Source organism: Anopheles stephensi, chromosome 2 (genome assembly GCF_013141755.1).
Source record: "Anopheles stephensi strain Indian chromosome 2, UCI_ANSTEP_V1.0, whole genome shotgun sequence".
Taxonomy (NCBI): domain Eukaryota; kingdom Metazoa; phylum Arthropoda; class Insecta; order Diptera; family Culicidae; genus Anopheles; species Anopheles stephensi.
Genome location: NC_050202.1, coordinates 31,528,228 through 31,553,607, shown reverse-complemented (window position 1 = coordinate 31,553,607; position 25,380 = coordinate 31,528,228). Strand labels below are relative to the sequence as shown.

At 42.9% G+C, this 25,380-nt stretch overlaps 2 protein-coding genes across 4 annotated transcripts in view; one reads left to right on the top strand and one right to left on the bottom strand.

Moving 5' to 3' along the window:
- Positions 1 to 25,380, bottom strand: part of LOC118503178 (neuroligin-4, X-linked-like) — a 170,577-nt gene that overhangs the window by 132,760 nt on the left and 12,437 nt on the right. For 2 of the 3 annotated variants that reach the window (XM_036036151.1, XM_036036152.1), the window contains exon 2: positions 12,395 to 12,445. The exons of the other annotated variant lie outside the window; for it this stretch is intronic. The gene's annotated coding sequence lies outside the window, so the exon portion shown is untranslated. The remainder of the gene's footprint in view (positions 1 to 12,394; positions 12,446 to 25,380) is intronic. 3 annotated transcript variants of the gene reach the window in all.
- LOC118507398 lies at positions 14,666 to 16,896 on the top strand. Its single transcript, XM_036045851.1, has 2 exons — positions 14,666 to 15,374; positions 16,841 to 16,896. The coding sequence occupies exons 1-2, from the start codon at positions 14,666 to 14,668 to the stop codon at positions 16,894 to 16,896; spliced, it is 765 nt and encodes a 254-aa protein (XP_035901744.1).

Below are 25,380 nucleotides of genomic sequence, written 5' to 3'. Positions count from 1 at the left end.
CTGCCCGGAACGGTTGAGTCTCGGGTCTGTTCGGTGGCTCACAGAATGCACGAAATCTAACGATAAAGTATGTTATTGGAGTTGGGCAAACGGTTGAGAACGGTGGCAAGACGTTGCAGTAATATGAAAGTAAAATATTTTCACTTCCAAACTACCAAAACAAACGTTGGAGCTGTTACAGTTTCTCGTGTAACTTAGTAATTGACCGTAATTTTTAACAGAAAAACTTTCCACTATTACTTCTGCTAACAAGGGCCGCTCAATAATGTATCAGAAACTTTGAGAAAACATCAAATTATGCTACGAATCCCGAACGGCATCGTTTAACTGTGGAATCATGGTACCTCTGAGTTTTTAAAATTAAGTTTTCAGAATTTAGGAGGCAGGCCGAGACCGTTCGAGGTTTTATGGACAAGGAGGAAGATGAAGTGTTTTGTAATCATGAGGCCAAATACAACTGTTAATAGGAGCTATAACCAATCCGCCGACTTCGTCCAGCTAGTCCTTTCTGCAGGACGCATCAACAAGACTGTCAAGTGCCATTCTCATGACATGCACACGAATTGATCCGAGCATCTCTCTCTCAAACGCATCCAAGACATTTCTTTCTTTTGTTGATAAAATGCATGTTTTGAAGGCGAAAATCAGAAAATGTTCCTGGTAAATTGTCCCTGCTTCTGCCGTTGGGGGACAGTTGCTCAGAGTGGAGAATATTTCTCAAGCTTTATCACGATTGGTTGGGGTCTGGAAAACTAGGACCCTGGCGAATAATTATCTCATCTATATTTGTGACGCTATTATCTTTTGACCCTAAAGAACTAAAATGTTAGACGCTTCCAAAGCAAAGATCACCTATCTATACATCACCCGTGTGTACATCAGTGTTAGTTAGGAGGGCTGCTGGTGGTGCTCAGATCATTCTGGTTGTTGCCTCGTTAATCTTTAACCTGAGGTTTTGTGATACCCGTTCCCCGCTGGAAAGCTTCTCCCACATTGACCAAATAATAAAGTCTAGTACATCATGTGGATCACCTTTTTATGACAAAACCTGATTATCTGGTTGTATGTTAAAAATAACCGAAAAAAAACCCTAAGATACTCTAATTAGCACCCGTTCGTTATTTACACGATCAACATCTTCGTTTCACACACTTTCTCTCAAGTATTCTGTTATGGCAAATAGTTTATTCAATCATTTAAAATATAAAGAATCGAATGTTTTTTTTTGAATAAGACGCTATAAACTCCCATTGAAGTCTATCCTATTTTTATGCTATATTTGTCACCATCAAAGTCCATCCTCAAACATGAAACAAAATTTGGCTTCTCGCTCGCAGCCAGTCTTGCGATGTAATCACATAAATCAAAGCAATACGCAATCGGAATCCGACGGCAATGGGAAACCCACCACCACCACCACCACCACCACTCACCCATCACAAGCCCTGCCAGTGCCACTACCTTCCACGGGGAACACAAGAAAGCTCCAAATAACTTAAGAAAGAGGATTACTTCCGAGCCTGATTTGATCATTTCGCTGTTCTCTGTTGTTGGCATTCTCTTTCCCTCTTCGCACCCGCTCCTCGCTCGTGTCCCCCTTTGTCTTCCTATCTCCTATCTGCCCCCTTTGGTTACTTACTTACTTCGAACCTTAAACCAGGAAAAAAAATCTGCTCAACCCGCGTGATCAATGATATTGAACCGGAACGCGGTACATTGTTGTCTCGTTACTAGTAAAGAGGGAAGCGTGCAGCAAAAAGAAAAACCAACCCCCAAACGAACAGTTCCCATTACAACGAGACTTTGCTGGAGGGCCTTCTCCTTTCCAAAGGGAACAAAAAACACAAAGCAAAGCAAGGCAAACGTTCAGCATTACAGCTCCGCTCCATTTAGCCCCGGTGTTCACTTTCACAGTTCGCCTCCCGAGACTTGCACGACGCTGGATCATGTGGCAAATTAATTGGAAGCCATGTTTCCACCAGGCCCCGGTCTGGTGTGCGGAACCGTTGCTCGTTGATGAAGCAGCAGCTGAAAAACAATACTTCCCAGATCGTGTGCGCTGTGATTAACTTGACGAAGGGTTTGCCTACTGTTGACATTGTCCTCCCATCGGACGGTTGGTGAAAGATGAGACGTAAAGCTGCCCTAACACTTCATTTGCGGGCTGTGGACATGGTCATTCCGGCGGTGGTCAGCGATGAAACGAATGATTAATTATCAAAGCATAAAGTCAAAGCATTCGTTAACGAATTTATCACGGTAGAAGTGAGATGCAATTTATTGATAGCGTATTACGTTGATCTTTTTTTCGTTGCAATACAACGTTAAAGAATGTATGAATTGCAATTGCAAAAATTGGGTCTTAGTATTCGGAATCTAGAGATTTCTACTGCCCGTCAACAGCTCGAAAGACTCACTGAGATAGTGTTGTAGCACCGTGTGCTCTTTCTAAATGATATGCACCGTTTGGCATTCTTGGCATGCTCGTCTGTTAATGTTCTAGCTGACTCATCAATGCCATCAGTCTGTCTGATTTTGAAAGATTTTCATCTGTTCCTCCTTCAAGTGAATCTATTTCGCTCATAACGATGCTGTACAGCTAAAGCGATATTAAAGCTCGAAGAATGATGAAGATAGTATTTTTTAAATGTTTTCTGGAAAAATAGTAAACTTAGGCACACCATGTTCGTTAAGTATTCAAAACTAGTCCCATGTCAGCCAAATACTGGTTCTAATGCTAAAGAAAATTGAATTCTCCTCTCAAACAATTAAGAGAGAAGTACAGCCTTGATTGGAGGCGACAACCGGTCCCCGGTCTTGATACGGTAGGACCAGGGATCAAATCCCATCCAGACCATTCCCCCGTAGTAATGACTATCCTTCAAAATGATTTAGTCTAGTAAGCCAGAAATGGCAGGCATGATCAAAGAGGTCGTTAGGCTAAATAAGAAGAAGGAAGGATGTGAGAATGATCTTTCAAATGACGTGGATATTAATACTGCTTCCAAGAAAAGATCCTTCTGGCGATGATATCTTTCAGTACACAAAGTTTCTTGAGCATCGAAATCGTCATTCCTTTATTTTTGTTTGCTTTTGTAATTTCTATGGGATGGAAGTAGAACTCACATGCAGTCGATGTGGGCTTAATCATCACATTTACGCCATCACCACTATAACGCTGCAGGTGAATTGATACGATGCTGGGTAAGGGTTCTAATAAGTCGGTGCCAAATACATTGCTTGTGCTGGGAATCCTCCGAATGTAGGCTCCATTTCCTCAACGTATCCGAGCCTTCGTACGGTGATCTAGCACCTGACATATCTTCCAACATCCAACATCACTACCAAAAGCTTACTGCGGATCATAGTGGGCAGCGATCCGGATACCAAAGGTGTAATGGAGTCGCCTTCCACTGGCTTACGAATGGTCTGGACAAACGTCTCTAGCCACCGATAGTTGTCAAGCCAAAGGTCAACGCTGTCCCTGTTGGTGCACAACAAGGTGCCAGACATAACATTACTGTACCCAATGATAATTATGGTAAATAACTCAGTCACTCCCAGTTGGATACTCTGAAACACAGGTTAGCTTTGTGCTCTATGGTATCTGGTACTTGGAGCGTACTATTGCAGTCTACAGAAACCATCGCCTCCAAAAAGACGCTCTACTGCTCCTTGGTTCGATCGGTGCTGGAGTATGCCTCCATTGTATGGTGGCCATCTGCTGCTCGGCCCCTAGCCCGTTTGGAATCCGTCCAACGCAAATTGGCTTTGCGCTTCTGGAAGGTCCAAGTGGACTACGACGCTCGCTGTGCGCTTTTGGGTATCGAGTCGCTGAACCAGCGTAACTGCAACTATTTGTTGTGGGACTTTTGGACTACCGGATCGACTCCCCAGCACTACTCTCTGGGCTCAACTAATACGTCCCAACCAGGCCGCTTTGCCCAAGAACGCTGCTTGACGTAGAGGATCGCCGAACCCGTTTTGATACCTTTGATCCCTTTCTCCGTATGTGCCGTGAATATAATTGTATCAGTAATCGTCACCAACCGGACTTGTCACGCACTGCGCTTTTAAATTGTATTCGATCCGTCCGTCCTTGTAACTGTAAAGTGTCTTAGCAATTAGACTACAAGGGGGCCCTGCGTGGCTCGTTGAATTATAATGACAATAAACAATAGACCACAATCTTAGCTTCTCATCCCTCCTCATATCTGTTTAAGTCATATTAGCATAAGATTAGGGTATTCCCATCCTATGTTTTGTATGTAAACTCTTCTGAATCTATACCTGATTTTTTTTCTTTCCTGTACGCTGGACACTTTTCACACGGGATATGATAGTCGGTCCTACAGTTTGATAGCCAGCGAAACGCTTCGATGGCTTATTCTTGACCTAACGAACTCTTGTGTCATGCCTTCCATTTCTGCCTCACTAGACTTATTAAACACGTCAAAGTTTTGCACATCTCCTGAAATTTGAATCCATGCCGCAGGATGTCCTGATTGGAGTACTTGTACCACGATTGTTTCACCATTGATTTACATCTATTTTTTCACCCAATCATACTCAACACGACCAAACCATTGTCTGGAAGCGAAATTCGACAGCGCTACCTGATCATGATGTCAAACCGTCAGGAACCATTCGTACGTAAAACTGGATGCTGGATGGCAGCATCCACTAAATCTGCTCGTTCCAGCTGCGCTGCCGGAAGAACGTGCAAAATCAACCATTCATCAAATTCCGTTGCCTTCATCTTATTCACCTGGCTTCACCGTCAGTCTTGCGTATCCTAACCTACCTCATAGCAATTCTCCTCATTCTAATCCGTCTAAGCATAACCATATCCGGTGAACGCGGCTACCGATCCCGACCACCTCACCCTCATCTTCTCATCTCAAATGCTAGTAAAACTAACGAAGGCCGGAAGTATTCCAGGAAGCAGGAGAATACAAAAATCCATTCAGCTGGAACCACGTACAACCGGAACCGGGTGGGGACGGATGGTACTAAATCCGTTTCAACGCCGGCTCACGCGTTGGCTTCGAGCCGGGAACAATGCGTCGTATCAAGTGTTGCCAGATGATAAGATGTTACAACACTCATCGGAGGAAGTGCAGCAGGACCGGCAGCAGCCAGCCAGCCAACTGTAGTGCAACCGGGCAGGTGGACAAATCAAATGACTTGTATTCTTTGGTGCGAGAGAAAAAAAAGGGAACAGAAAACAGGAAGTGTGTCACCAGAGCTAGTGGCACCGTCTGATAGAACACGTTTCCGGTACGCTTCCATTCCCACCAGACATCACTACCTGCTGATCCTGAGGACGAGTCTGTTCTGGATCGTCGATACCCATGCAAAGAATTTGTAAGTTTTTCACGCTTCTTTTGACAGAATATTTTTTCATCTTATCATCGAGAAAGGTTTGTTTTCCACACCCGGTTCTCCGACAGGTGCTCGTCCACCGGTTGGGTGCATAGTGACAACGTAAATTGCACGCCGCCTGTACACGATCAGATAGCTTGCCCGTTTCCATCCAGCTGTTCGCTCCATTCCTTCCGATGGATCCGATAAACATCGAGCCCATGCACCCTTGAAACTGTCAGGTTTTCCACGTCAGTTGCTCGACTCATTCCAAAGCAAAAAACGCCGCTCGAATAGATCCAAGCACCGATTGTTACAGCTCAGATTCATCGAACTTGATCGACCCTTGTTCGTCAGCACTTCCACGAACACACACACACACACATACACACCGGTTCACATGTCAGCCGAAACAGCAACTTACGCTCCCACACTCGCTTACTTACGGTCGATGAAGAAACTTTACTTACTTTTTCCACAAAACTTTGCACAAATGCGAGCGGCTTAGATGCCAGCTGCTTCAAGTGGAATCGATTTATTTACACTTGTACAAATATTCACGCCACGCCGTCCCTCGCATGTGTCCGTCCGATTGTCTTGACATCGCGTGCCATTTGTGCCCATGTGTGTGACGATTGGAATAGGAGATGGCTGTCGTTTGCCAAGCCTCACCCCTAGGCTGGTACCTTCCATCCCCCAAGAGGGCCAGGGATGAGACAACAGTGTGAAGTCCTCGTTAGGACGACAACACAATCGTGACACGTGATGCGTGACTATCATCATCGTGGCAAGTGGGTTACGACGCAAGTGCGGGTCCTCCGGAGGGCTCGAGTGGTAAAAGTGTCATTTCAAGAAAAAAAAACAGCCCCTTTTATGCGACTGAGGGGTTGGAAAGGATTCGTACTGTCACTGGAGAAGCATTATCGGCTTCTCAACAACTTTTCGTCTAGATCGTCGTGCCGTTGACATGCTCTTCAAGGTTTCACATCGCACACGATGGGTCCGCACGCTAAACGAATCCGTTTTTTTACCTCCGTCTTTTCATCCCTTTTAGCGGGTGGAAACGGTCTCCTCTTCAAACGTTAATGGTTGTGAAAATCGTTTCCTTCCAGAGAGAGAGAGAGAGCGAGATAGCTGGAAAAACAACAAAACGAAAACTTATTCAAGCAAACAAAATAAAATAATGCGACGACAGGTGGCTGTAATTTGTTTCCTTTCCAAACGTGTATATCATCGTTTGAAGGTGAGCTTTTTTTTGCTTCTTCTTCCTCTGTTTGCTATCGATATCTGGCTGGTACGGTTGAAGATGGATGGAACCCTGTTGAATGTAACCACAGGGCTTCCACCGTTGTTCTCAACCTGCTTTCGGTCAATTGTGTTCGTTGTAAGCTGCCATCCATCATGAGTGCGATGCGTGCACGGTGATTGATGGTGACATTCTAGTGTCGGGCGTTGAGTCGGTCGGAGGCTTTCGTAGGAAGGAGTGATTAAGTAGGGTTGGTTTAATAAAGATGATAAAAGGCTCGAAAGATGGTTGGTAGATTGATAATTTTAAGGCGACTCTAAGACCACCGGGGAGCTGTGTGTTTAACATTCAACTACCAGATTATGCCAGTCAAGTAAAGCTCTCATACGAAAGTTATCGACAACAGCGTGATGTCATCCGGTTCGATTAAATACTTGACACAGTGAGCCATCTTCCAAACCAGACTGCACAATAGTGTTCTTCTTAATATATGAGTGCTGCTTTGCCGCATATTAGAACTAGAGCCTTTCGTATATTTCGTTTCATTCATTTATAACAAATATCCCCCTCTAGTGCTATATATAGGTTCTATAAGACCTAAACTAATCAACTGTGGTCAATTTCGAGGATAAAATTAACGAATCAAGGAATTGTAGAAGAAAGCGGTCAAGGGTCGATAGTGAGGAGATACATGAAACAAAAGCTGATATAGGACAAACATTTTTTATGTGATCAGCAAACATTAAATGAACCAATGGGGGAAGAACATAACCAAAATCATTTACAAAAAAAGAGAAAATGTTGCGGGTTCAGCTTACAACCTTAGGAAGCACTCGACGAACAATGTAATGCAAATGAAACTCATTTTTATTTTATCTTCACTATGCTAACATGGATATCTTAAAACGACTATAGCCTAGCCAATAAACTCTTTGAATATCCAAGACCCACCAGTTTAGCTATAAGCAATGCATGAGAGATTTTGTGGAATGGAGCTCTAAAATCGCAGTTTCATCTACAGTTTCGAATTGGAGCCCTCGGCAAGAGGAGGTGGAACAACGAGGCATGAACCCATGTCGATTGGGACTAATCCGTTAAAAGAGTATGGGATCTTGATAAAAGATTGAATATCGGTTTTTTAAACCTTAACCAACTCTTCAAAAAAGATTATCGATGCAACTCCTTACAATCAATAAAGACAATATTGAAGTAGAAAAATTTACAATTAAAAAATCCACTTCAATTTTCTCCCAGATAAACAACACAGCCAACGCTCAACTCTCAGCCACACCCATAAAAAATTGCTTGCCCATACCCCATTCATTTGCTAAGCTATTTGCCCCGGACACAATATACAACTTGCCCACGTCAAGTTATTCAACAAACAATCTAATTTAACTGCCTACTACAAATACTTTGATCTTCAAAAGCCTCAACCCGAACTTCAAACGATTCATCAAACAGAAGTAGGAAACAGCATTATGACAAACACAGTACAAAAGTTGTCCCTGGCTGCGTAACCTTCGTCCACCAGACAGAGCCAAACCGTTCGACTTGCATCGGACCCGTACGTGGGAGCGCACATTAGTTACAGAAAATCAATTAAACTTTCGGCAGCATCTGCATGTCCCATCGCTTGCAGTGCAAGACGACGTGCCTGGCCGGTGCCGTGCGCACCGGCAAACGATAACAACAACAGCGCCTGTTGGTTGACTCTCTAGTCATGTACGCCCTCGCAGGACACTGTATTGTTTTAATGAGACAACTTTTAACGTTACAATGACAGGTCAGCCGGTTGTTTGAAGTAATGTTTTGTGACCAGCATTCAGTTTTAGCAAAAAACCAAAAAAACAACTCTCCTAGGTAAGTTGATGTTCAAGTCGGTGTTGTACAGACCATCCCTCAAAGGTTCACTGTACCGTTTGTTGCCGTTTACCCAACATGCGTTGTTTTTCACAGTTTTCACTGGAAGTCAAACACTTTTTCGTTTAATTATTTATAAAAAAAACCCGGCCAGCCAGACTCGGTCCAGCGTTCTCGGCCATAAGCCGATTAAAACAAAGCCACAGAATGAAGTATCGCTTTTAATGAATGACGCAAACTTCACGGGAAAAAAGAGGACAACAGTTCACAGAAATGGATCAAACAAGTAGCAAACAGACAGCACGTAGTTCGTTGGAATGATGAAAAAAAAGCATAAACAAATAAATATTTTTTTAAGTTCATCTGTATCTGTAGTTCACGAACGGCTTAATTGGCTGTATTAATTGATTTTTGTATTTTACTTTTAAGCCATAAAAAAAGTATTCATTTAATCAACTAATTAGCATGAGACAGTCATTAAGCAAATCGTTATTGTACTTAAATTAAAAGCCGTTTTGATTATATCTAAAGCAATGATTTGCGTTGTTACTGGATTCTGAAAACTGATGTTAATTTTTGTAAAATATAATATTTATTGCTGGACATTAACTTTTGCTTAAGCATATCGCTTATCTTAAATACAAATTAAGAAACAAAAGCCAATTAAATTAAATGTGATAGTTCCTATGCTCTAAGCTTTTTTAAACTACAAACTTGAACTAGTTTTAGGATGTTACAATTGGTTTCAAAAAAAAATCAGGCGAACATTTATCCTTTTTACTATTATCCATGGTCTTGCGCCGTCGTCCGACAATCCGTTAACTCAACCTTTCTGGCGGACACAAATAGACAACCACTCCGTTTCTATTTGAGCCTACCACGCCGCTCCTGTTCGTGTGGCTAAGCTTACGGCCTGGGTCGTTTGGTAACATTGTCATGACATGACCAGGCCATCAGGGAATCTGACAAATCTGTTTCGCTGCACGATTAGAAAACCACCCTGTATCTCGTACAGCTCATCATTTTCACGGTCCCTCTATTGTCCCTCCATATCCACAGCCTGTAGTATGACCTGTTGGCTTCCAGCACCCTTGCGAGTAACTCAATATCAATATTGAAGTCGGTGCAGTTTTTTGACCCCAGATAGGTGAAGTTTTGGAGCAATACGACCAGGCCGTTCCTCATCAATAAAAAAAGTGTGAAGTTTTGGACAACTTCAAAGGCCACCGATTCACCATAATCTTGATTATTGCCACGTTAATCTCCAACCCGAGGTATAGTGCTGCTCGCTCAAACCTTTGATAAACTTCTGATACATAGGAGAGCCTCAAACCAATAATGTCTATGTCATCAGCGTATACGTAGGATCTGGATTGGCTTATTGAAGACGGTCCCCGAAGTTTCCTCCTCCGAGTCAAACCTCCCACAGATAGCCTTTAGTGTCTCATCAATGCTAAGTGGCAGTGGCGTGCTATCAACTGCTAGTGGAGCCTCTAATTGTTTGTTGAACTTATCGTTTATCAATGCATCAAAATACGGAGTCAATCTCGAGAGGACCTCTAGCCAGCAATTGACGAGATTCTCATCAGCATTTCGAGAGCAGGTCATCTTAGGTCTGAAGTTATTTAGGTGACCTACTGTCTTCTGGGAAAACTTTCGTCCTACTCCATCATGCTATCGTATTTCTTAGAGTTCCTGCATTTGTTGGTATTTTCAACGTTTTTAACGATACACGCTTCTTTACCAATCCTTTAATTCTTGAATTCTCATTTGACTCTAAAACTTCAACAGATGTTGGCCCGTTGTGGTTTAGTTTTCCCGTAGTTGGATGATCAGTTTTGTATTTGAATGGGATTCGATATACAGTTTTGCTTTATGAAGGCCTTCCTCGTTATAGCTATAAACTCTAGACTTCATCGCTCTAGTCCTTGAATGCCTTAACCATCCTTGAATACCTACATTTTAGCAACACTTGCATCGTTCAAACGGCTTCAATAAATTCGCCTCATTGCCACGTAAGAAACAAACCTCGATAAATCCTTTGTACACTTAGTATCATTAAAATCAATAACGATATTTACATTCGCATGTGGTTTGCCTTCCGCCTTCTCGCATAGACAATGTGCAAGCAATCCCAACCTGAATTTATAATCCTCTCCAAGGCGACCACAGCCATGGACACGATCGGGCATGGTGATGTATCGCTACCCCGCTTAACAACTTCCAACAGGTAGAACTTCCATTCGCCCTTATCTTCACTGTAGTCTAACTCTTCATAAACACGTAAACAACAAACAGAAGCCACATTCGAGCAGCATCGAACGGGTTACCGTCTCTCCCGGTATCCGGCTAATCGAATAAGACAGCACAACCGCAAAGGCAAAGAGGGCTGGCACGCTGTTTGCGCACGCTATTTCCTTCCCGAAATGCAAATTTACCACCCATAAAGCATGCTTCCGTACGTTCACTACCAATACCCGCAAACATACATATCCGCTTCCGGCCCGTTCCGGTTTTCCGGTCGTCGGTGCACTGCACTGTGCAACACAAAACCCGAGTACCGAGTGGCGGGCGAAAAGAAAATGGAGGTAAAAAACCGAAACTTTCTGCTCCGGGCAAAACACTATCCACCACCACCGGGATGGTTGGTCGGCAAAACCCTGATTGTGCGCTGATTTACCCGGCGTACGAAACATGACAAGGGCATTACATCTCACGGCCGCCGGTAGAACCTGTCAGATGCAGCTTGCAGCTTACACTTATTGTCCACCATGGTCGGGGGTCGGCCATCGTCGTTGTTGTTTGGTGAGCGACCCTGGTAAAGGAAATCATAAAAACGCTCTTTACATGAGTGTGCCTTCAAGCTTTTTCCACCAGATGGCGCGCTTTAAGCCGTTTCCGTTCGCTTTGTTCAGACAGCGAGAGAGAGAGACAGAGAATGAGCTCTCAAACAACTGCAGGATATGGGAAGGTTTCCTGCTCAACCGTGGAGCCACCGTCAACAGTCACGGTGAACTTGTCGGCTTATGACGCGCTCGTGCAGCTTGGTCGCCTATCGAAGGGCTGTAAACTGTTTACGTCCACACCGAGCTGGCAGTCGTGTCCTGTGTCAAACTTTCTTGTGCAATTTGTGCTTAAAAAATGGCATAACACGTCTGCCAGCCGGTACTTGAAGTTTGGATCCCCCCGCCTAAACTTTGTACCTTTGGATAGAAATGTCACCAGTGGATTGGGTACCTTGGACGTACTTTCATGCCATGCTGCGTTTCGTAAGACTTCCAGCGTCGATAGAACACAACGATAGTGTCAACGACCGGGGCAACGGGCTGATTAAGCATTTATGCTAATTAATTAGTTTCACCTTAACTCTTGTTTACTGCTAACACAAAAAAGTGGCTTCGTAGTGTTAGTGACCTTCGTGGAGCAGACGTACCGCAACACGAACAAAGGGGGGAAAAACTCTCGTACAAAACAACAATCGAAACTACAACTCGACTAATAAGCTCAGGCTTGCCGGAACAGCTTTACGACCTACAGGTATCGGTTGGGGAACCAATCATCACATCCAGTCGCAGAGTGGCACTCGAACGAATGCACGGAAGCAGCCATTCATTCCAATTATTTACAACTCAGCCGCACACAATAATGTCCGTTGTGATGTAGTAGTCCCTTTTCATAGTAACAATCAGCCCCTATCCCGCTTGTTTCCACCACAGTTACAGGCACAATTTCCTACAATTACGCATTGATTGGAATCGTTTGATATTAGCATCAAAAACCTATTTCTTTTGCACAAGCCGGTGCGAACCGTTTCCGTTGAAGTTATCTCATCAATCAGCGTTTGGCACACATTCGTTTTTCGCTAAAAGAAAATTGCAACGCGAATCAACCAATCGATGTCCAGTTTTTCGCTTAGCTTACCTGTTTGATTTCACTACTAAATGGCCCCGGGTGTGGATGGGTAATTTACCGCTGCAATAAAAGCAAATGGAAGAGAGCATCGGAAAGAGGGCGTTAGTATGTTATCGTTCAAATGATTGAAGTGCAAATTTACAGGAAATGGTATAATTGGAATAGAAAACGAGATAATTTGAGTGTAATGGTTCATAGAAATATGAGTACAACTCATCCGAATACAGTGAATAGATGCAATGAGGTGTTCTCAACAAGCTAGCTCAAACAGTTCCTTTGCTGCATGAATGTGTCTAAAATCGATTTGTTTAAAAATCCATCAAGAGACATTAAACTAAAATAATCCCATCAAGCACTTTTCCCTCATCGGACTGACCTCTTACTTCAGTAAGCGAGACGTTCTCCTGTCTGAAAAGTGACATCAAGAGGACAGAATTGAGGGTCAGTTCGACGAAGACAAAGTATCAGTAACAATTCACCGGAAGCTCTGATCGCGATAGAGCCCAACTGGGAAGTAGAGTATCAATTAACTACGAATAATTCGAAATCATAAATTCCGACAAAAAAAGTAAGCAGCAAAATCCGTGTTAAGGGAAATCTTAATACGAAGTACACGAACTCCAACTATCAAGCAAAGTCCATCAACATGCAAATTGCAAACCAGCACACGCCAAGACCCTTAGTGCTTCGAGGCAAAGCTTATCGAGAATTTGTCTTTTCTGTTTTTTTTTTTTTCATGAAGAACGGCCTAACCAAATTGCTGTATGTTACGTTTTAAAAGTAGTTAAATGTATATGATGCTATCAATAGAGCTATAAAGCCTGTTAAGAATTATTCAATATAATAAATAAATTAAACATACAAAATGTACCATATTTCGGCGACCGATATTTAGTCCTCTATAGGGGCAAGGGTCCTGGACTATATGAGGAAGGATGGTAATACTCTTGCCAGTTTCAAGATTGTAAGGGCTATCTTTGGAGGTATTCGAAAACCAAGAGTAGGCTGAGCTATTAAGAGATACAGCTATCATGCCGGTAGTCGAAGCCGGAAGGATTCGATGGATAGGGATTATGGTTAGATAAGAAAGCGGGACTTATACCCCACCATATGCTCTTCAGTGACCCACTACCAGACTCTAGACAAGCCTGATGGACGTCCTCAATAGAGCGAGCCAGGTAGAAAAGGCTAAAATAACTTTCGCGGAAAAAAAACTTATTTATTTAAACTTCGTCTATCTATGACGTTTAGAAACAACTATTCTGCTTGTTTCGTTACTACGTTAAAGTCCTATTAGACGACACCAAGCTTCAGGCTGCAGTTCGCATGGTTTTACATGGGATTCGACGATGAAATGCCTTACGTTAAAATCGTGTGGCATGTGTTCCATTTCATTGGAACGAGTGTGCTGCCACGCTAAATGTATTGGCGACCAACTGGTATTGGCGCTATTGTTGTTCGCTTGCATCGCGTTCGATCTCAAGCGTGCATTCCGGGAAGCCTATCGTGGTGTAGATCTGGGGGACATACTCGATGTGAAGTTAAATTTGAAACTAAATAGAGACTACCGATGTACGAGAACAATCAGTCTGATGAAGAAAACAGCTGCTAAACGTTTTGCGTGTTCACTGAATAAATTTGCATGTCCGCTGAGATATCACAGTACGGTCGTCTGTCAAGAGTCACATTTCAACTGTGTTCCATAAAAATATCTTAGGATTTACACATATTTCAACCGAGCATGCCCGGGATAAGGCAGAATAACAGGGAGGAAATGCCTTGTTAAAATTTGTGAATTTGTAAAAGTCAACACATGCGGTGTTGACAATACGGCGTGAAGCCGTCATCCTATAAATATAAATAAAAAAAAATTACACATATTTCACAAATATTATAATATTGTACCACTCTTTCTATAAAACTGTTCCACTCTTCGTATGTGTAAAATTTATAATTATTGAACATCATGATCATCAAACATATTGTTGATGCCATAAAGGCGTCTTTGAAGTACTGAATCACAATATTATAAACAGCTTGCTAAAGAAAGTTTTCACTTGACATTTATATTCAAGCAAATCACGAACTCCAATAAAAAGAGGAAGAATTGTGACAACTACGAAGGTCGAGTCTCGTGTTTTTATAACCGGAGAAGAAAAACCGCAGATTTTAACCATTTTTGCCTGTTATTATCATTTTATGGTCCTTCGAACCGGATCTGCGGACGAATCCATCGATCATTGACGCAAAGAACAACACGGCGATATTGCATCAACAAGAATGACGCCGAAGAAAGCCACGCCGAACCAAGTGAAGATGATGCGCGTCACCTCACAATTCCATAACCTAGAAAACTACATGAACTCGTACACCGCTGAGCAAGCGTCTCAATGCGATGTCAGATTGCAAACGTTGGAAAATTGTTGGAAGACTTATGATAAGATTCAAACAGCCCTCGAAGATTCGGAAGAAGCGGAAGAGGAACTGACACGCTTGCTCAAGGAAAGGAATGATATGTACGATCGATACTGTCTCATCAAGGGTTTTCTTACATCCAACGTTCAAGACATGAACAGCACAGTGATTGAAACTAAGCCAAATACGACCATCCCTGTCGCTGCTTCACCGCATGTACGTCTACCTAAGATAAATCTGCCCACATTTGATGGAAAGATCACGGAATGGCTCAGCTTTAAGGATCGGTTCACCGCTATGATTGCATCATCTACTGAGATTCCTGATGTTATGAAGTTAGAGTATCTTCTAGCATCGCTAAAGGGTGAAGTTGCCAAGCGCTTTGAGTATGTAAGCATTGCTGCCGAAAACTATCACACCACCTGGAAGGAGCTATTAGATAGATATGATAATGTCCGAGCCCTCAAGCGTGAGTATTTTAAAGCAATTTTTTCGGTAGCACCTATGAAGGACGATTCCATAGAAGAGTTACGTCGCGTAACTGATGAGTTCACACGTCTCACCCAAGGAGCAAGTAAATTAAATGAACCTATCGATCACTGGGATACACCCCTTGCAAATTTGCTGCTCTATAAGTTGGATCGTGACACCGTTTTGGAATGGGAAAAATTTTCAGCTAGTGATGATGCCGATAAATTTCCCAAATTGGTTGAGTTCCTGCAAACTAGAATCAAAATTCTAGCAGCACCAGCCCAAGTTTCGTTGATCACTCCCAAACCAAGTACATCGAAGGTGGCCGGCAACAAGCAAACAAGGAGCTTGGCGAATGCCAGCGTAGCTTCTACATCCAATCGCTGCCACGCTTGTGATCAATCACACCTACTCTACCAATGTGAAGTTTTTAAAGCAATGAACGTTTGTGATCGACGAAAGCTGGTTAGCTCCAATAACCTTTGTTTCAACTGCTTCGGGAATGGTCATGCTGCAAAGAGCTGTAGATCTCAATACAAGTGTTATAAATGCAAACGCAATCACCATACATTGCTGCACCTAGAAGAACCTGCAATGAATAACGAGGGACGACCCATGATTCAACAAGTCGATTCGATATCTCATATTTGCACCAACGACTTTACCGTACTTTTACAGACTGCAATTGTTCAAGTGATCGATGATGATGGAAAATCTCATCAAGCAAGAGCGTTACTCGACTCTGGTTCAATGTCGAATTTCATGTCGACCGCATTGGCCAAGCGACTATCCAACAAAATGACAGACACAAACATATGTATCGCAGGAATCGGTCAACGGGAAAGTAATATTAACCGCTCTGTCGAAGCAATCGTATCATCCAGTGTTCAACAATTTAGTATGAAGTTGCATTTCTTAGTCATCGATTCTCCAACAGCTGAGTTACCAACAGTTAAGGTTGATACCAAGAAGTGGAATATCAACAACATTGTACTAGCGGATCCATCATTCCATACACCTGGTCCTATCGACATTTTACTTGGTTGTGAAGCATACTGGTTGGTACATTGTCCAGAAAGGCTTTCTATTGCGCCAAATCATCCATCACTGATTAACACCAAATTCGGTTGGACAATAGCTGGCGCGGTTCCTATAAAACCTGTTGACAATCGACAATCATCAAATGTGGCAACGCATCCAAACACGTTAGAAGCAAGCGTTCAACGATTTTGGGAACTGGATACGGTTCCTACCTCAAGTGTGCATCCCGAAGATCATGATCCGTGCGAGCAGTTATTTAAGACAACAACAGTTCGTAATGAACAGGGCAGATTCATCGTGAAGCTACCTAAATCGTCAGATCCTGCTGAAACTCTCGGTGAGTCTAGAAAAATAGCTGAGCGCAGATTCTACAATACAGAACGACGTCTGCAACGTAACCCCGTAATATATGAGCAGTACCGTCAATTCATGAAATCGTACGAGACATTGGGACACATGGCATTGGTACCAGAACCAGTAAATGACGCGATCGCTCATTGTTATCTGCCCCATCACCCAATTTTGAAGGATTCAAGTACTACAACGAAACTTCGAGTGGTCTTCGACGCGTCATGTCTTACTGAATCGGGTTATTCTCTCAACAACATCTTAAGGGTAGGTCCTACTGTACAACCAGACCTATTTTCTATCATCCTTCGATTTAGAAGCTATGCAGTCGCCCTATCAGCAGACATAGAAAAAATGTACCGCCAGGTGTTGATTGACTCCGAAGACCAACCGCTTCAACGGATCCTATGGCGACCAAATGCAAATCAACCATTACGTTGTTACGAGCTAAAAACAGTTACATATGGGACTGCTTCGGCACCATTTTTAGCTACACGTGCACTAAAACAAATCGCTCTTGACTTATCATCGTCGCAACCTACCATCTCCGATGTTATTCAAAACAATTTTTATGTGGATGATTTTATGGCCGGTGCTCAAAATGAACAATCTGCTAGTACACTACAACAGACAATAACGTCAGTATTGAAAGAATACGGATTCATCTTGAGAAAATGGGCATCTAATTCGAACAACGTTCTAAACAACATAGCTGACGAAGATTTAGCCATACGAGAAAGTCATGACCTACTAGCAGAGGCCACTGTGACTACGCTAAATGTTACATGGTATCCTCGAGAAGATGTCTTCAGCTACAAAAGTTTAAACCCACTGCCACCACCTGTTATGAACCGACGAAAGCTTCTCTCTTGTGTTGCTCAAATTTTCGATCCGTTGGGCCTGGTAGGTCCTGTGGTGTGTAAGGCGAAACTTATGATGCAACAAGCATGGTCTATTACGGATGAAAACGGGAAGCAGTACGAATGGGACAAACCATTACCATTGAAGCTACAGAACGCGTGGAAACAATTTCATCAAAACATCCATTTATTGAACGAGCTGAAAATCCCACGTTACATCTTTGGAACGAATGTTGAGGAATATGAGCTGCATTTTTTCGGTGACGCATCGGAGAGGGCATATGGAGCGTGTTGTTATGTAAGAGTCGTAGCCAACAACATCATTCGTTCCAACTTATTGGTATCCAAGTCTAAAGTGTCTCCAATATCCACTCATCACACTATAGCCCGATTAGAACTATGTGCTGCTCTTCTATGTGTCCGACTTCTACCAAAGGTTCTAACAGCAGTAAAGGGTAATCCAACAAGAGTAATGTTCTGGACAGATTCAACAACAGTTCTTCAGTGGCTTCAAGCAACACCTTCAAGATGGAAAACGTTTGTTGCAAACAGAACATCACAGATTTTGGAAGCATCTGATGTTAGTCAGTGGCATCACGTTCCTGGGACGGACAATCCAGCTGACGAGCTGTCGAGAGGTTTGGATCCGACCGAACTCTCACACTCTTCCCATTGGTGGTTTGGGCCATCTTGGCTGTCAGATACAAGCGACAAATGGCCTAGTACTTGTATTCCTAACACTGACATGTCTGTGGTCAATGAAGAATGTCGAAACTCAACAATTGTTGCCATGACCGCAGTTGCTAGTTCGTTTTATGAGAAGCTCTTCAACAGATATTCGAAGTTTTCGAAACTTGTTCGTGCTGTAGCCTATTATCGACGCTTCATTATCTACTTGCAACATCACCAATACAATAAGAAGACAGGTTCTCACCAGAAGCAAGTATTTTCGACATGGCTGACTACAGAGGAGCTTAAGACTGCAGAGAAATGCCTATGTTTGCTCCACCAGCAACAGATGTATCCTGAGGAACTACATGCCCTAAAGTCCAACCGGTCTTTACCTCGTTCCTCACCATTGAGATGGGTCAACCCGATACTGCAAGATGATGGGCTCATCCATGTTGGTGGACGATTGCGAAACGCCAATGTTCCTGCTGAAACGAAACATCCGATCATACTAGCGTCGAAACACCCACTTACATTGTTGTTGGTCAGAGATTGTCATGCCAAACTCCTACATGCGGGACCGCAACTTATGTTAGCTACACTACGACAAAGGTATTGGATACTCGGGGCAAGAAATCTCATCCGAAATACGTACCACCGATGCATCACGTGTTTTAAGAAGAGACCACCGTTTATCACTCAGCCAATTGCAGACCTACCATCAAGCCGTGTACAGCCAACAAGACCATTTGCAGCTTCAGGTGTTGATTACTGTGGGCCGTTCTTCGTAAGGTTTAACACCAGGCGCTCAGTTCCACGCAAAGTGTACATAGCCATTTTTGTATGCTTCTCTACCCGTGCTGTACACATCGAAGTTGTTAGTGATTTATCCACAGCAGCTTTCATCGCGGCTTTGCAGAGATTTATCTCACGACGAGGGAAGGTGGATCAACTCCATTCTGACAACGGCACAGCCTTTAAAGGTGCTTCACATCAGCTACATGAGCTTTATACCATGCTCAAGGCGAATCCGAAGGCGAGAGAGAGCATCTTCAGCTGGTGTGCGGTAAATGAAATCACCTGGAAGTTTATTCCACCAAGAGCACCACATTTTGGAGGACTGTGGGAGGCTGCGGTCAAATCAGCAAAGACACACTTGTTAAAGGAACTTGGGACAACGCCTATCATCTACGAGGATTTTGTGACCTTATGTACACAAATAGAAATGTGTCTCAACTCGCGTCCTTTGACACCAATTCCAACGGATACAGAAGACATCGAGGTGTTGACGCCTGGACATTTTTTGGTTGGTTCAAACTTCCAAATGGTTCCCGAAGCTGATTTGACCAAGATTCCTGACAACCGCTTAACTCATTGGAAACACACTCAAAAGATGTTGCAGTCGATCTGGTCACGGTGGTACCCTGAGTATCTTCAGCAATTGCAAGGACGAACAATCAACAAGCGCCATCCTATCGTCAACATAGAAGTAGGAAGAGTTGTTGTCTTGAAAGAAGACAACATTCCTCCAGCCCAATGGCCACTTGGTGTCATTACAACTCTACATCCTGGCAAGGACAATGTTGTTCGTGTGGTTTCTCTACGAACACCTCGAGGAAGGATCATTACAAGGCCAGTCACTCGGATTGCCTTACTACCCATCAATGATGAGTTGAAATAAGTACCTTATTTCAAGGTGGCCGGAATGTTGATGCCATAAAGGCGTCTTTGAAGTACTGAATCACAATATTATAAACAGCTTGCTAAAGAAAGTTTTCACTTGACATTTATATTCAAGCAAATCACGAACTCCAATAAAAAGAGGAAGAATTGTGACAACTACGAAGGTCGAGTCTCGTGTTTTTATAACCGGAGAAGAAAAACCGCAGATTTTAACCATTTTTGCCTGTTATTATCACATATTTTGAATTGCTTAAATATTAAACAAGGCGCTAAACGTTCTCTTCGTTTTATTCTCAAAATAGATCTTCCTTTCACAACAAGGTGTAAAGGTTAAAAGCTGTTCTTTACACTGTTCGCGTGACCTAAATTAAAGCAGCTTACTATCTACCAAAAGGAATTGATCCAACGCTTTTCTAACAATATACTTGGTAGGTAGTTCCCGTGCATTCAAATTCAAACAATACATGTACGCATTGAATAGGATGCCAAAACCTTGCCAATTTTCAATCACTTTCATACTCTTTCATCATACATTTCTTTTCATTGCTTGTTACCGTTGCAGTCCGTTCAAACACTAAGGGATTAATACCAGCTACAAACTACAGTGCATAAAATCACTATCGTACCGATTCCGAACTACGCTCATTGCTATGCCACCCAATTGGCCGCATTCTGTACTAACGATGTAAACGATCACTTGCACATATCGATGATGAATAGGCAATACCTAAGCGTCAATGTAGAAACTATTTCCCGTCACACACAAACAGTCTCCCCAACTTGAACACTTTTCATGCACATTTTCTGACTTTTTTTGTCCTATATTTGCTCTCTCTCTCTCTCTCTCTCTCTCTGTCTCTCTCTCTGTCTCTCTCTCTCTCTCTCTCTGTCTCTCTCTCTGTCTCTCTCTCTCTACTATCAATTTCTCCAAACACATTTTCCAAGCAAAAATAAAGCATAACCTCCCCGTCAAAGCACCAGTCAAGCCATCAGAGTCAGTATTTTTTTTAATTCCCTCGACCCCGCAGGGTATTCAATTACGCACCACCGCATTGCACTGTTGCGTTTTCCCCGATAATGCTTGGTGCGGGAATGAAAATGCAGGAAAAGCTAGCACCGAATATCGTTGGTTTTGTGATGAATAGTCGCGGAAAACGGGCACACAATAGCTCGCGTCAATCACGTTTTTGTTCACGGTGCAATCAACTGGAGGCTTGCGAAACGATGACCGGTTTCGCCTTGTAGCTAATGGAACAATGCTTTGTAAATCATCCCATTTGTTACATGGAAAGGCCGATTTCAATATTAATATCATTGATCTACGTACGAATGCAAATCCCGAAGCGCACATCCGATCACCGGCCGAAAAACCAACGCCAATAAATGATGATCGAAATAATTTGCCCCGAACGGGCCCAATTCTAGCGGTGACCGCTTCCAGAAGCCAACGGGCGTATCCGGCAGTGCCCTCAGTGCATTAAACATCACACAGTGGTCGGATGGGTTGCGTCCGGTAGCGTGGAAGATAAATCTCTTCGCCTCGAATGTGCCAACACTGTGCGATTGTAGGAAAGTGCTGTCGACGAGTTGAAAGCCGCGAACGAGCCGCGAAGCTTTGCTATTTGTGCTGCAATTGCAAACAGTCAAAACCACGCCGTGCACCGTGATTTTGTCCCGATCTGATGATTGTATTTTCATTCATTGTTTGCCCCTATTAAATAGTGGGCCAACGAATGACTGGGACGCTTTATGGATCGTTTAACGTTCCGATACGGCAAAAGTCCATCGCTAGCCGGAAGGGTTTGTGTTAAAATTATTTAACACCCTCTTTATGTTCCCAGGTGTCGATTCAGAGTCGGGGGTGACTCGATGCTATTTATTATTCACTCGCACCCGGGCAGTAAATCTAAAACCAATAACGGTTGCGTCAACGCTGGCCAAACATGCCCCCGAAAACGGCAATAAAATGTTAGCTGGCTCTCTGTGGTGGGAAAACGATTATGAGACAATTAATCAATTTTCGAGCAAACCCACCAGCGATAAGAAGTTGTACGATTAATAACTTTATTGTGTCTTTTCAAACTTAGAGAAGGAGTTATTGAAGCTATTAGCTTAGTTGAGACCATTCAATTTTTAGATCTTATTTGCCAGGAACGGTCTGGCCCTATTACTATTTAAATATTATTAGATGCGCAAATAAGTAACGACCTTATTTCCTTTTTTCTTTAATACATTTTTCTACCTGTTGTACGGCGATAACTGCTGGTCAGCGAGTCATCAACAAGTCATTCATTGATTTATTTATTTATATTAAGTTACCTCAACCAAAGTTACCTGACCAAATCGAAAAAAGAACAATGATCGTTTCACGTATCAATTTAGAAAATGCCTCGGAATATTGACTTCAGGTAATTATAAAGACGATTGTTAGCATTGATCAATTTCAAAAGTGGTTTATTAAAATTAAATTCTGTTGATCTGAATTCCTCTTTGAAGGGCGATCAGGGTCTTAGAAGCATGATAGTTTATTTTACCAAGAATGTACGAGGCGTCAGTTAATCTACCAGCCAGTTCATGAAAGAAAATACACTTAGCCGTCATTCGTCTATGTTGAAGGGATAGAAGGCACCTGGTACGGTAAGAAGGATATGAAACCCCACGGGACCATGGTAGGAGATAATAAAGTGAACGAGTATTTCGTTTTGAGTATTTGATTCTAGTCGGTCACTTCGATACTGTTGTGAAAGGGTCCAAATTGTGCCGACAAATTCAAGTGTCGAGCTATAATAGAAGAATAGCTCCATAAAGAGATTTGAGGCTGTATAGGACCTTCAAATATGTACCGACACGTAAGACAACATATAACTTCGTTATGTTCTTGCAGTGTCAACCCACTATCTGGGAAAACACCTTAATCTGAACTTATTTCCCATCCCTTTTTATATTTGAACGAAAATATCATCTTTTTCTGTGGAACGTTATAAAAGATCATTTTTCACGTTAACATTTATATTATTCGATGTGCACCAAGGAAAAAAAAGACGATTATACAATTTTGAAGGTCAGCACAGTCGTCAAAATAAGAAACAGACATACATATTTTTAAATCGTCAGGATACAATAGTTTATGGTAATCAGGAATGCATGGAGCAATACTGCCTTGCTGCCTTGAAAATCCATGAACACAAGCCTTAGATAGCAGGAGCTCTAGCTAAGATAAGAGGGTAGTTACTATACGTCGATTGGGTAAGAATCCAAGTTATCGAGTCTGCTCACTCGGGTGGTTACTTACGGACTCACTTTATTTGGCTTAATACATTTGTCTTACATTTAAATACATTACAAATACACGCAATACTACGATAGTGCCTAGACATGTTCACAATAACATGTAAACGTTTACTATGTGGTAACCTCCATGTTGAACGATCGAGATGTGCTTGAATCCGCTTAGCAGGAGCCAAGAAAAAGGGGTTTTTAAGATTTTACTGCAAGCAGGTTGCATAGAGAAAGTTCATCCTATACGATACGGGTTTACGCTTCTAATAAACAGGACACATGCAGACTAATTTCCTTGCATGAGAGAAGGATTTCTGCTGAAGATTTCTGCTGACCAATGTTTTCAAGACAGGAACTATAGCATCTGTGCAACGCATGATGAGGCGCTGAGTAACGCGTGCGGCCCAGCAGCAAAAGAAAGCTTCAACCCTTTTATTGCAGAGGCTACGTCAGTTTGATTAAAACAGACAGAGGAACATCAGGTGACATCAGGTCGAATCGATCGCGGATGCATGAGTTCTCTGTGTGAAGTTCGTTACAGATAATGACGAAATGTTTTCATCAAATGCTCAGCAGAACTAAGCAGAAGCGATGATCCTTCTTCTTCTTCTTTGGCTCTACAACCTCGAAAGGTGTCGGCTTGCCATTTCTGGCCTTTTGTGAAAAAGGCAAAAAGGCGTCATAGTGCATCAATTTCAAACCGGCCGTTATTTACTTGCGAACCTCATACTAATTGGGTCCGTTCTGCCAATTTTAAAGCATCAAGTGGCAACAGAGTCCCCCAAAAGACCTCCCCGCGTTCACTAATATTTATTTGATGACAGCTGTGTATCCCACCAGAACCGAACGAAACTCACCACCAAAACACGCAGCACGTGGCACGACTGCTAAATGGGTGGGTCAATTTACTCTGCTGCTTAATTTATGATGCTCTCGAACCGAACCGCAAATGCTGCCAAACCAATCGCAATCAGGCAATCTACGGTACCGGTACCAGGAAAAGGTAGCTCATTTTTCATTGATGCAAACCACCGGGCCATAGCACTCCCGTATTCATTTTAACTCTTATTTATATTCATTGTTTCGGTGCGCGGTTCGGTTCGGTTCGGTGCGATACAAAGAGGTTCCATTTTGACCATTTTGAGTAGAAGCGTTCCAAAATAAACGCTCCAGTTATTCGATTCTATTGCCACCTTGTTAAGCGGAATCCCGTCCACAAGCGCCACGCTGGCCTATCAGGCTGGTCGCTTGATACCAGGTGCCGGCGCTTGAATACAAACACCGGAACTCGCGTGAGTGGGCGATGATAAAAGTGCTTTAAAATTTAGCCGCCCCTAACGTGACCGTAATGGATGCGCCAGATTGGGCACATTATTTTTCACTCACTGTGCCCTGTGCCTTCCTCTTTCCTGTGCTAGGGAAATAAGAAAACTTGATTCCTTCCGTTATCATTCCGCCACTCGTTTGCCCCAACTGAAATGGAATGAAGATTTGAAATGAAAAACTCAATGGTAGAGTGAAATTTGATTTTTCCTCGCATGCGTCCCCGTACCAACTGCCTCGAGATACGCCAACACAGAAAAAGGGGGCACCCAAATAAACTGCCCGAAACTGTGGGATTGTGTGTGTGTGTGTTGTGCTGAAAGATATTACGGCCCCGTTCTGCATCCTGTTTTGCTACCCAACTATACCCAGCCACCGTTTAGTGTAACCTTTATCTTTTTCTCCAATTTTATTTTTATCGACATGAGCAAATTTCGTGGAAAATGCTTCACATCGTAGCGCCTTTTTGCTAACGCCCTCGGTTGTGCACGTCACGAAACGTACTTGCCAATAGAAAGAATGATAGAGATCGAGTAGTATTGCCTGCAGGACAGTTTTCATTGAATTTTGCAAATGCTTTGAATATGATTTTAATGGGTTTCCATCCACCTACCCCACCGAACCGCTCGGGGGCAGTTCGGGGAAGGGGGAGCAATAATGGAACATTCAGGAGAGGGGGCGATGGTTTATAGCATGGCGACGAAATTGAATTCAGTGTAGCCTTATGCCTCAGTTTGCCCAGCACGACCCCCCGAAATAAATGCCAGCCCCAATTAGGGGCCAGAGATTATTGCTTGAAAACGCTTTGTTGTGCGCCATCTTTTTTACCCTGCACGAGTCACCGAAATCGGGTGGCAAGGGCCTTTCCTTTGCTCATTTCGATGAATGCGTTGCCGGAAATCTGTT